A 14,480-nucleotide genomic window follows, 5' to 3' on the forward strand; every position below is an offset into this window, starting at 1 on the left:
CAGAGACACTTCTACCGAAAGTAAAATGTCAGTCTGCAAAGCAATGTGATTAAAATCAAGCTGGAAATGTGTTCATGGAGATTACCATTCTTAGAATAATATTTTTTATTTGCTGTGACTGTGTTTCTTAACTTTGATGTATTACTTCTGCTTACTGCAAATGTTTCACAACTCTGTATTACAAGGACTACTGTTTCCTATTAGACATGATTACTTTACATAAACAGGCTGAAGCATGAGTTAATACATTCGGGGATTCTCCCTCAAATCTCATTATGTAAACTGTATATCATTTACAAATTTCTTATTACTATGACTTGAGTTATGATGTGGTTTGTTTGCCTGTTTATTTTCTCATTCCTCCCCCAAAAATCTTGATTTTCTTTGTTTTTATCAAATTTAAAGAATCAATTCCTAATTAGGATTCATGAAAACAAATTTTGTGGTCAAAATAGTTTAATTTAAAAATGTATTTTGTGTATGTTCGTATATATATGGTTCCTTTAATGTGTTTTTGCTATAGGAAATAAGCCAATGATCTGCTATCCTTTCTCCCCTTTATGATTGAAAACAAAATACTATAAAATGAAATTTATATAGAGAGATTTGATACATAGCATATCATGAATATTTTGTGTAAAAGAAAATATTTTCTTTTATTTTTCTCAATTAAATGTATAATTTTTAAAACATGTTTTGTTTTAAATTTTGAGTTCCAAATTCTGTATTCACTTCTCTTCTTTTCCTTACTTGAGAAAGCATGCAATTTGATATAGATTATATGTCATGCAAAGTCCCACAAAACATAGTTCAATATAAGTCATACTCTGAAAGAAAATACAGACAAAAAACAACACAAGAAAAATAAATTTTAAAAGTAGGTTTCAATCTGTATTCAGACACTATTAGTTCTTTCTCTTGAGGAGGATAGCATTTTTCATCATAAGTCCTACAGAATTGTCTTGGATCATTATATTGATCAGAATGACTAAGTCATTCACTTCATGTCAATTTATGTAAGTCTTCTCAGGTTCTTCTGAGACAACCCCTCATCATTTGTTATAGCACAAAAGTATTCTATCATAATAATATATCACAACTTATCCAACTATTCCCCAGATGATGAGCATCCCCTAAACTTCCATTTCTTTACAACCACAAAAAGAACTCTTATAAATATTTTGTACATTTAGGTCTTTTCCTTTTTTTCTTTTCTTTCTTTGGGATACCAGCCTACTAATGATATTGCTCATAATCTCACTAAATCACAACCTTGATTTGCCTAGGAAACAGGTAGATGACTCAGTAGAAAAATGTGAATGACCTATAGTCAGAAAGACCTGAGTTTAAATCCAGCCTAAGACACTTGCTAGGAGATTTAGGATTTGGCTATAATATTTTTGGAAGTTTTTATCACTCCCAGGATCTCTTCTAGGAGAATTAGTGGATTGTTTTGATTTCATTTTACTCTCTGGTTCTAGAATATTGAGGCACTTTTCCATGATAATTTCTTGAAATATGATGACAGTTCTTTCTTTGATCATGGTTTTCAGGTAGTGTACCCTTAATCATATTTTTTCATATATTTTCTAGCATATTGCTCTAGCAATCATTTACTCCTTCTCATACATCTTTGATCTTTCCCTTTTGTATGAAAGAGTTAAAAAAATACTAGAATAGATACTATATAAGAGGATTTTGTTTCATATGTTGGCTTTGCCCTTTACCAGTTTGTGACTTTAGGTAAGTCATTTAATTTCTGATTCTCATCTGGAAAAAGAGAAGATTAGACAAGATAATTTCTAATGTCCGTTCCAGGGCTAAATGCTATTATCATTGTATTTTTTTGTTTTTTATCACTCCATTCTCTGTGCCTAGAATAGTCATTCTCCACCTTCACCTCCTTAAATGTGTACCTACCCTTTAAAGCTCAATAGCTCAATTCAAAAACCATTTTATGTGAAAGCTTGCTTTTACCCTCCCTAATACCCACCATCCTCATCACATTCTTTTGGTTCTGCTCATTTCACTTTTCATAATTTCATGGATGTATTTTCATCTTTTTTTAAAAATTACCTTGTTTCTTATGGTGTATTAGTATTCCATCACAATCACGTACCATAATTTTTTAAACATTTTGATATATTTTGATAGAAAACTTGATAGATAATAAAGTAATATCAAACATTTTGTATCAAGTTTCTCAAATAAAAGCCGCATTTCTGAAATATGTAGGGAACTGAGCCAAATTTATAAAAAATAAGAGCTATTCCCCAATTGATAAATGGTCAAGGGATATGAACACATAGTTTTCAGAAAAGATAAAAACTATCTACAGTAATATGAAAAAATGTTCTAAATCACTACTGATTAGAGAAATGCAAATTAAAACAACTCTGAGGTACTGCCTCATACCTATTAGAAATGCCAAATGTTGGGGGGGGGGAATGTGAGAAAATAGATAAATGAATAAACTGTTGATAGAGTTGTGAACTGGTCTAATCATTCTGGAGAATAATTTATAACATTAAGGGTTAACAATTTTTAGTGGCTTTTGTGATGTTTATAATCATTTTAAAGCATCAGGATTATGGAACAGTGATGACTTTGTAATATTCTAGCCCCTAAAAGGTCACTATGCCTTGAAAAGTGTACATGCTTTCCTTTTATCTTATTGAAGATGCATCATAATATGTTCCAAAAGGTTGACAGCATATTTCTTATGCTGTGCAGAAATTTTCCCTTAATTCCCTTTTCCATAAAACACTAAATAAGCCTGTAGCCTCCTCCGGTCTCTTGGGGGGAAGACCCTGGGTCTATACACCTCCCCACCCCACCCCACATCCATGTGTGTTTTCCAATTCAATGGAAACAATGGAAACAAACATCTTTGATACAGAATTGTATGCTTATTTGCTTTAAGGTTGGCAAGACCTATGCCTAAAAGGTTTTACAACTTTGTATACTTTTTGATCCAATGATATCACTACTAGGTCTGAATTACAAAAAGATCAAAGAAAAGGGGAAAAGACATATATACATACATACACATATATACATACATATTTCAGCATTTTTTATGGTAGCAAAGAACTGGAAATTGAGAGGATGCCTATCAGTTTGGGAATGACTGATTAAATTATGGTATCTATTGTAATGGAATACTATTCTGCAATAAGAAATGACAAGGGGAGTGTTTGGAAAAAAACCACAGGAATAGCTATATGAACTGAGTAGAACCAGGAGATCATTATTTTTAGCAATAAAAGTATTGTAATGATGATTGGCTATGAAAGTCTTAGCTGCTCTAATCAATACAGTGATCCAAGACAATTTGGTAGGACAGTTGAAAAAATTTTCTATACACCTCAGAAAGAGACCTGTTGACTTGTGAGTCCAAAAGTCCAAATTTAAATACATTTTCCTTTATTTTTCTTGTTTTTATGTGGCATGGCTATTATGGAAAAATGATTTCACATGAACAATGGATGTCACATTGCTTGCATTCTCAGTGGATGGGGTAGGGGCTGGTGGAAAGGAGAGAATTAGGAACTCAACATTTTTTAAAAGTTAAACATTTTTAAAGGAATAAAATTTATCTGAAAAAGATCAGAAAGTCCTTGCTGCCTAATTAAACTAGTTTTCCCTGGAAAAAGCTAGGGAACTATTTTTAAATTACCACCTTGGTTCAGAGGTCTAAGGTTCAAGCCATTAAAGTAGATTCTTGAGGGTTAATAAGGCTAGTGAATGAGTAGTAGTAGGTACTTTTTAAAGTCATGTCAAGTCAACAAGCATTTTTATAAAAGAAAAAACCCTCACCTTCTGTCTTAAAATCAATACTAAGTATAGGTTCCGAGGCAGAACAGTGGTAAGGGCTAAGCAACTGAGATTAAGTGACTTGCCCAGGGTCACACCACTAGGAAGTGTCTAAGATGTAGGGTATCTTGTCTCTACGCTTGGTTCTCTATCCATTAAAGCACCTACATGCCCTTTCAATTAACATTTTTAAAATATCTAGTGTGTCAGGCATTGTACTAAATTCTAGAAGAAACTCAAGAAAAGGGGAAAAAAAGCCAGCCCCTGATCTCAGAGAGTTCACAGACTTTACAGAGAACATCTCCTTACAAGATGAAGGGACATATGTCCAATTGAACCAGTACTGTATCTTTACTGAATATCCTTTCTGTAAAGTTGTTCTTTTTTTAAGTTATGTAATCTGTATCACTGGCATATGTGACATCACAGATCCATTTTGATATTTGTGACTATGGAAAAAGCAGTCCCCGGCTTATTGAATATTCTTTTCAATAGATCAAAGAAATCTTGGCTTAAAATCAACAAATGAGTTTAAGTCTTAGTTCTACCTCAAATAGTTGCATAAACTTGACAAACTACTTGTTCTAAACTTCAATATCCTCTTCTGTAAAATGTGACAATTGTTATATTAGAATGCCTTTAATAGTTCTTCCATTCTGGATGGCATCATTTAATAACTCTCAATAAGAAATATAATCTATTATGTAAATTATAGGACATAAGACTAATGCAATTCTTACAAGAGGAAGGAAAATAATTTGTTTTTTATGCTCTCTTAGTTTGTCCTACTTCCCAAAAGGCCTAGCTATGATTCTTTACATACAGTTATAATTCCTTCCTATTTCTGCACTGGTTAAGGTTCATTCAGTACATTTCTCATGATCACCTTGCGGGGAATAATTATCATTTTATATGTTTTATAAGAAATTAAAAATTCTATAGAACATAAATTACAGTTTTTTTAATTTAGACTTCCTAGTGTAATATTGAAGTTAAAAAACAAAACAAAACAATATCAGGTTCCATTAGAAGAATAAGACTGCCTGATGCAGAGTTTTTCTATTATGCTTTGGAATCAAAATCCAACTGAAGTATTAGGTTTATTTAGTTCTGGGTATTGCATTTTGGGAAGAACATTGATAAGGTCGAAAATATCTGAAGAACAAAGATGTTCATGAAGAACTTTTAGATCATTTCATATTAGAATATGATGAAGAAATTGGGTATATTTACTCCAGGAAAAAGTAGCAAAATAACATTCTTATTTTACAGGAGAGAATTTTGAAATTTAGAACAAGTAGTTTGTCAAATTTATGCAACTATTTGAGGTACAACTAAGACTTAAACTCATTTGATGATTTTAAGCCAAGGTTTCTTTGATCTATTGAAAAGAATATTCAATAAGCCGGAGACTGGTTTTTCCCTAGTCACAAATATCAAAATGGATCTGTGATGTCACATTGAGGGAAGGGGAGCTATCATAACAAGAATATTAAGGACTATCATTAAGAAAAAGAATTAGACATATGAGTTTTGAGATAAATATGTTGTTTTACTTGTAGTTCAGAATGATAGCATTAATAACAAGATTCATCTTCAAATAATGAAGTGTCTAAATGGTGAGAAAATGTGATTCATTGTGTTACCTCTTTGTATTGTGGGACTTTTACCATCAGCAATCAACTGCAAGCAGTCTTGAAGTCCTAAAACAGCAAAAAATTCTGTCAGTAGAAATAAACATTGAACACAACATCAGAAAATGATTATTAAAAATTGTATCAATACGTTATATGGAAACAAATAAAAAATTTAAAAAAGAAATAATAAGAAACTTACACAAATGCCTTTTCCTGGGAAATAAAGATACTAGTTATATTCATTACTTATTATTTCTTGACTGAATTATTGTAATAACCTCTGAATTTGTCTTCTTGTCTCAAAGATGTCCTCACTTCAATCTATCTTTCACAAAAAAAACTGATTTTTTTTTAGAATATAAATCTGATAGTATCACTACCCTTCTTACAGCTCAAAAAACTCCAGTGGCTCCCTATTTCATCTAGGATAAAATATAGTCACCTCTGGTGGCACTTAAAACTATTCAGAAACACTGTTCCTTTCCTACTTTTTCAATCTTTTTATACATTATTCCTTTCAATGTATTCTATAGTCTAAACCGACTAGCCTACCTGCTATTCCTCATTCATGTATGCTCCCATCTCTATAATTCTGCACTCTCTGTCCCCCAAGCCTGAAATATTCTTCCTTTTCACTTCTACTTCTTGGAATTCTTAGTTTCCATCATGATTCGACTCAAGTACCATGTACTGCAGGAGGCCATTTATTGTCTTCCCAGCTACTTAGGTCTTCCCCTCTAAGTTTAGCTTATAATTATATATCTAAAGTTACTTTTTAATTATAATAAATATATGTATACACATATGTATGTATGCATAAATATGTGTTATTTTATTTTTGCCTTTGTTTCTCCAATACTTAACACAGTGAGGCACACCGTAACTTAATAAATTCTCACTGATCACTTGATAGATATACATACCAGCATGTGAGCACAATATCCAAAAAACATGTTTTACCACATGTATAAAGCAGAGACCATGAATGCTCTTAGTATATTTTCTTATTCAATGTGTCACTGAGTGTGAAGAATAATTTTTTAAAAATAATATGAAATTGATGGGAGCCTTATAATTCGTCTTTAGTATGTAATCCAATTTCGTTTAAAATGTCAAGTATTTATCTCAGGAACTTCAGTAGGATCAGTCTGAAAAATACACTGAGATTTAGAAAAAAACTAGAGAAAGCCTTAACATTCATTTAGGTTATCTTTACTTTAGTATGCAGCACAATCAGCTGGAAAATTTAACAATGAATAATGAATTTACTTAACAGTACTGACCAAAAAAGAAATCAACACTTTTTCAAAATAAACTATGAGTTCTTAATGAGATTGCATAATCAAGCAACTCGATTTTAGGAACAATAGTCAGTTGTTTCTTCCAAAAAATAAAAAATTAAATTAAAATGTCAAGCCTATAAAAATCTAGAGGGGTATACACAAATCTAGTACAGAATATATTCAATATGTTTCCATCACTTGAACATTGATTATCTCATTGTAAATTAAAAAAAATCTTTTCAATAATTATTTGCACTTTAAGGAAGTTAATGATACTTTTCTTAGTGATAAGAAAATCTAACTAAAGGAATTTAAATTATTCTTGGGGAAAAGAACTTGTAGAGTAGAAAATTTGATCAAGAATCATAAGGAAGTAAATATGAAAGATCAAGTATAAGGAATTCAATAAGGTCAAATTGTTTACTTCTTACATGGGAAAATGCAATCTATAGCTCTTTAAGAATCATATTACGGGCAGCTGAGTAGCTCAGTGGATTGAGAGCCAGGCTTAGAGATGGGAGGTCCTAGGTTCAAATCCCGGCCTCAGACACTTCCCAGCTGTGTGACCCTGGGCAAGTCACTTGACCCCCATTGCCCACCCTTACCACTCTTCCACCTATGAGCCAATACCAGAAGTTAAGGGTTTAAAAAAAAAAAAGAATCACATTACTACTTGGATAGTTTGAAAAAGCATATATGGATAGAAGAATTGGAGTCAAGTTGAATATAATGAATGAACTAGAAAATAATAATAAAATAATGTAAGAAGAGGTAAAATGGATAACTCAAACAGAAGGGGCAGCAGTGGAAGAAGAAAGGAGTGGAGGGCTGGTATTACTAGAACCCTATACTCTTTAGATCTGAGTTTAAAAGGGGACAGCTTCTACAATTAAAAGGGCACAAGTCTTCTTAACTTACAGAGAAACAACAAAGTGAGGGAATAAAATAAGGGAGGTACTAAGTGCCTCTTAAGGGACTAATAGAAGGAAGTATAGATTAAGAGAAAAGAGGACAAGGGGATAAGATTAAGGAGGGATTTCTAGAAGAGAGTACATATCAAGAAACTGGAAGTCAAAGTGAGGGGATATGTGAGGAATTCAGAATAAAATAAGGGAGAGATTCTTAGAAAGGAATTAATATCAAGAAATGGAAGGGAAGAGGTGGAGGATGAAAGAGAAACTTTTGCAATGTGGGCAGAATAAGAAATAGGAAGCAAAGGGTAAAGGGTTGGGGGTGGCACCTTAGAAAGGCCGGTTGATTTAGAACTAGAAGGGCAAGGGGAGAGGATAAGGGGAAGATTCTAAGAATGCAGTTAAAAAATAGAAAAAGAATAAATTAAAAATCCTCAACTAAATAACAAATTGGAAATCCTAAAAAATCCAAGACGAGATGAACAAAATTAAAGATAAGAAAACCATTGAATTAATAAATAAAATTAGGAATTGGTTTTATGAAAAAATCAATAAAATAGATAAAACATTGGTTAATATTATTTTTAAAAGAAAGAAGAAAACCAAATAGTATTAAAAATGAAAAGTGAGTATACCACCAAAGAAAATGAAATTAAAGCTGTTATTAGGAGTGATTTTGCTCAGTTATATACCGTATATTTAATAATGTAAGTGAAATGAAAGAATACCTACAAAAATATAAACTGCCTAGATTATTAGAGGAGAAAATGGAACATCTAAATAAATCTCTCTTAGAAATATAAATTGAACAGGTATAAATGAATATCTAAAAAAATTGTTTCAGGATGAGATGGATTTTTAAATGAATTCTACCAAATATTTAAAGATCAACTAATTCTAATATTAAAGAGATTGTTTTAAATAATAGGTAAAGAAGGAGTCTTACCAAACTCCTTTTATGAAACAAATATGGTACTGATACCTAAACCAGGAAGAACAAAAATAGACAAAGAAAATTATAGAGCAATTTCATTAATGGATGCAAAAATAATCCTAAATAAAATACTAGCTAGGAGACTAAAACAACAAAACACAAAGATTTTGCATTGTGGCTAAATAGGATCTATACCTGGAACATATATATATATGAAAAACTACTAATATGATTTATTATATTAATAACAAAAGTTAAAAAGCATATGAATATATCAAAAAATAAAGACAAAAATCTTTGACAAAATACAACATTCATTCCTATAAAAAACACTGGAAAGCAGAGTAATAGATGGATTTTTTCCTAGAATGATATCTAAAGAATCTACCTAAAACTATTAGCAAGGATCATGTGTAACAAGGATAAACTAGAAGTCTTCTTAATAAGATCAGGCATGAATAAGAGTTAAGGACCATCATGAGATGTAAAATGGATGATGTTGAATATGTTAAATTAAAAGGGTTTGTACAAATAAAACTAGCATGGCCAAAGTTAAAAGGAAAGCAGAAAAAGGGGGGGTGCAATTTTTATAGACAGTTTGCAGAGTCAAAGGGTTTGTACAGTTTTATGGTCCTTTGGGCATGGTCCCAAATAGCTCTCCAGAATGATTGTTCCACTTCACAGCTCCACCAGCAGTATATTAGTGACTCAGTTTTTCCATATCTATCATTTTCCCCTTTTGTCATGTGATCCAAGTTTTATGGGTGTGAGGTATGTTGTTTATGTTTTTAAATAGTGTAGATGACACTAAATTGAGTAAGCACCTTAAGATTCACAACTTTTGTCTTTCTTTATATTTCTAGAGTTTAGTACACCATCTGACACAAATTAGGTCTTCATAAATATTTATTGACTATTTGATTAATGAAATTGAAGATTCAAAAATATCTTTGACAATAAGAGCCCTGTGCTATCTGATGAGATAAAATTTGGTAAGGATAAATGTAGTTTTGTCCTTAGATAAAAAAGAAAAAATTCAAAGTATAAGATGGGATAGGCATGACTAGAAAAAAATGTATAGGAAAAAGATTGTTTTTATGAATATGAGTCAGCAGCTAAAAAATGTGGTAACCACAAAAGCTAATCATATCTTGGATCTTTTTACAAAAGTCATAGCTTGCAGAATAAGAAAGGATAGTATCCTTGTATTCTACCTGTGTCAGTCCTCATTGACAGTTATTGTATTCAGTTTTGAGCATTATACTTTAATAACAATGATAAATTAGAGTGCTTCCAGAGGAAGGAAACCAGGATGGTGAAGGGTTTCAATCTTATTTTGTGTGAAGATCATTTGAAGTAAATGGGCTTGAGAAGATAAAGGGGAGGGAATAATAGCTTTTTTCAAGAATCTGAAGGGCTGAAAGTTTAGACTTGCTTTATTTAGACCAAAAAAGTCAAACCAGGAAAAATGAGTGGAAGTCAGACAAGTAACTTTATGTCAGGAATACATTTCCTAACAACAGTGGAATTGATAGCCTTTAGTAGAAGTCATTCCCCTGTGAAGAGAATTTCAAATATATAGCATTTGATTACTTGTTATGTATGTTCTACTGGGAAATGCCTTTCAGCACAATTTTGCCTACATGGTCACTGAAGTACTAACTATCCCATTCTTAAAATCTTGTTATTCTATAACTTGCTGATTAGGTATGATAAAAAGCCTACTACATTATTTCATAAATTAAATTTCAATCACAAATAATTTTAATAAATTATAAAAGATAAAAAGCACATTCAATTCAACTTTAGAAGAATATCTCAAAAAAATCTAACAATGTACTTGATAAATCAGTAGGCTGTATTGGATATTAGTGGATAATTTGGAAGCAGAAATATGTACTGCAGAAATTGTTTTGTGGGAATTCCTTTCAAATGCCAAAATCTATATAATGAGTTGTACTAATCAACAATCTTTTTATTATAAGTAATTGTATTAATTATTTTCAATGTTGTACAAACCAATGTATCTCCCATCACTACACTTATCTAGTATATATTACATGCATCATCCAACACAGTTATAACCTTACCAATGATTCTTTCTAATTACAATTATATCACTAATAATCTACTCCCTGAATTTCAAAGTCCTTTCAGAACTCACAAAATTACATCAAGCATAATAGTATCAGAGGGTTATTCATATAATTAATGAATTGTAGTATTAGGAACTTTAGAGTCCATCTAGTTCAACCCTTGAACAATATTTGAATTCTCTCTACAACTTTCCCAATAAATGGTTATCTAGGATAAATTTAAATAATCTCAGTAATGGAGAGGTCACTATTCCTCCAGGCAGCCCATTCTATTTTGAGATACCTTTTATTGTTAGAAAAGTTTACTTAACAGAAATCTATAATACTGCATCTTCAAACAACGTTCCCAGTTCTGCCCTCTGGAGCCATGTAGAACACATATAGTCTTTATTTCACAAGTTAGATCTTCAATACTTGAAACTAGTTGTCACAGATAAGTCTTCCATCTTCTCCAAGTCAAATTCAATTACTTCACCATCTTTGTTACTTTCATCTGGGTATGATTTAACTTGTCCAAATCTTCTTGAAAGTGTGCCTAGGGCAAAGCCAAGATGACAGAGCAGAGAAAGTACTCAACTGAGCATGCCCAATATTCTTCTCCAGACAAATTTAAAATAACTCCTCAAATCAAATTCTGTAGTGGCAGAGTCAACAAAAAGTAAGAGTGAGACATGTTAAATAAGCAGAGGGTTTAGAATATGATGTTCTGGAAGGCAAAAGGATGGGATTATCAATATCAACTTACTAAGCAAAACTGAATTCTTTCAAGAAAAAACTTTCAAGCATTCCTAATGAAAAAACAAGAACTGAATAGAAAAATTTCCTTTCAAATAAAAGACTCAAGAAAAGTATAAATAGTAAAAGAAATTATGTATGGTAAAAGAAAGAGAAATTATAAGGGATTTGGTAAGTTTGAACTGTTCATCTTTCCATTTGGAAAGATGACACATAAATTCTAAGAATTTTATCATTATTAGGGCAGTTAGAAGGATTCCACATAAAAAGAAGGTGTGCGAGTGAGTTGATTATGTTGGAATAATGTAAGAAAAAGAAATTCCCTGAGAAAAGGGGAAGGGAGAAGAAAATAATTTCACATAAAAAAGTACACAAGGAATACTTTAATACTAGAGAAAAAATAGTAGGGGAAGATGTAGGCAACACTTGAAACTGATTCTCATTTAAATAGGTTCAAAGAAGAGGAAATATATATGTGTATATATATACATATATATATACTCAAATGGTAATAGAAATTTATTTTAACTCAGTAAAGAAGTAGGAGGGGAATAGAATTAAGAAAGGAGTGATAAAAGAGAGGATGGATAAAATGGCAATGGTCAGAAGAAGCAAAACACAACCAGTGGAAATGTGTGTTGGCCATGGGTGGGGGGATTGAGGGGGGTGAAGGGGAAAGTAGGAGCATGAATCATGTAACCATGTTAAAAATGAATATTAATAAATGTTTAAATTTTTTAAAAAAGAAGAAGCAAAACAGACTTTTGAGAAAGGACAAAATAGAGAAAAGGATAGTCAGAAGAAAATAGGATGGAGGGAAATGAACTGTTAGCAGTCATAACTATGACTGTGAATGGGATGAACTCACCCATAAAATGGAAGCAAATACAATAAATAACTCAACAATATGTTACTTGCAAGGAAAACATAGAGAATAGAAATAAGGGACTGGCACAGAATCTACTATGCTTTAGCTAAAATAAAAAAGTCAGGGGGAGCAATCATTATCTCAGACAAAGCAAAAGTAAATAAATAGACCTAATTAAATAGAATAAATGGAACACATCCTGCTAAAAGAAACCATAAATAATTAAGTGATATCAATATTAAACAACCACAACAACAAACATGAAATGCCATAGCATTCAAATTCTTAAAGGGAAAGTTAAATAAAAAAATTAGGAAATACAGAGTTAAACTATAATAGTGATACATCTCAATATTTCCCTCTCAGAGCTGGATAAATCTTACCAAAAAATAGATAAGAAGTTAAGGAAATTAATACAATCTTAGAAAAGTTAGATATAATAGATCTCTGCAGAAAACTGAATAGGAATAGAAAAGAGTTTATCTATTTTAAAATCTGTACATGACAACTTCACAAAAACTCACTACATATTAGAACATAAAAACCTCACAACCAAATACAGAAAAGCAAGACTATTAAATGTAAACTTTTCAGATGAAAATTAAGTTAAAATGACATTCAATAAGGAACTATATAAGCATAGTTTAGAAATTAATTGGAAACTAAGTCTAATCCTAAAGAATGAGTATCACAAAGAACAAGTCATAGAAAATCATTTTTGTTAATGAGATTGAGAAAAATGAGTCAACATTCCAAAATTTGTGAGATGTAGCCAAAGTAGTACTTCAGGGAAAATTTGTATTTCTAACTACTGACAGCAATAAAAGAGAGGAAGAACAGATCAGTGAATTGAGCAAGCATCTAAAAAAAATAGAAAAAAGAACAAATTAAAAGCCTTCAACAAAATGGAAATCCTAAAATTTAAAAGATAAATTAATAAAACTAAACATCAGAAAAACTATTGAACTAATCAATAAAGTTGGACAATGGTTTTATTTATATAGGTCTATATCCCAAAGACATCAAAGGGAAAAAGACCTAATTGTACAAAAGTATTCATAATTAATATTTTTGTGGTGGTAAAGAATTGGAAATTGAAGGAATACCCATCAATTAGGGAATGGTTAAGTATGTGTGATAAATGACTATGATGGAATACTATTGTTCTATAAGAAATGATGAGGAGTATAGTTTTAAAAATAAGTAGGAAGACTCATATGAGCTGATGCAAAATGAAGTAAGCAGAAACAAAAGAAAACTGTACACAGTACCAGCAATCAAAGGATAATTGACTCATCAATACAATGATTCAAGACAATTCCAAAGGACCCATGATGAAAAATGCTATCCACTTCCAGAAAAAGAACTGATGACCTCTAATGAAGGGGAAATTAAGGCAATCATTAAGAACTATTTCGCCCAATTATATGGCAACAAATATAACAATTTAGGAGATATGGATGAATATTTACAAAAATATAAACTGCCTAGATTAACAGCAGAAGAAATAGAATACCTAAATAATCCCATATCAGAAATAGAAATTGAACAAGCCATTAAAGAACTCCCTAAGAAAAAATCGCCAGGGCCTGATGGATTCACAAGTGAATTTTATCAGACATTCAAAGAGCAACTAATCCCAATACTATACAAATTATTTGATATGATAAGCAAAGAAGGAGTCCTACCAAATTCCTTTTATGACACAAATATGGTACTGATTCCAAAGCCAGGTAGACCAAAAACAGAGAAAGAAAACTATAGACCAATCTCCCTAATGAACATAGATGCAAAAATCTTAAATAGAATATTAGCAAAGAGACTCCAGCAAGTAATTACGAAGGTCATCCACCATGACCAGGTGGGATTTATACCAGGAATGCAAGGATGGTTCAACATTAGGAAAACCATCCACATAATTGACCATATCAATAGTCTAACAAACAAAAATCACATCTCAATAGATGCTGAAAAAGCCTTTGACAAAATACAGCATCCATTCCTATTGAAAACACTGAAAAGTATAGGAATAGAAGGACCTTTCCTAAAAATAATAAACAGTATATACCTAAAACCATCAACAAACATCATATGCAATGGGGATAAATTAGAAGCCTTCCCAATAAGATCAGGAGTAAAACAAGGATGCCCATTATCACCTCTATTATTCAACATAGTACTAGAAACACTAGCAGTTGCA

The 14,480-nt window shown here is 31.4% G+C and overlaps 1 protein-coding gene across 1 annotated transcript in view; it reads right to left on the reverse strand.

The window, feature by feature from the left end:
• TNFSF13B (TNF superfamily member 13b) overlaps positions 1 to 14,480 on the reverse strand; it is a 44,511-nt gene that overhangs the window by 12,897 nt on the left and 17,134 nt on the right. The window contains exon 3 of the mRNA XM_044667173.1: positions 5,463 to 5,519. Coding sequence (XP_044523108.1) covers positions 5,463 to 5,519 — 57 coding nt within the window. The remainder of the gene's footprint in view (positions 1 to 5,462; positions 5,520 to 14,480) is intronic.

This window comes from Gracilinanus agilis, chromosome 3, assembly GCF_016433145.1.
Source record: "Gracilinanus agilis isolate LMUSP501 chromosome 3, AgileGrace, whole genome shotgun sequence".
NCBI classification, from domain to species: domain Eukaryota; kingdom Metazoa; phylum Chordata; class Mammalia; order Didelphimorphia; family Didelphidae; genus Gracilinanus; species Gracilinanus agilis.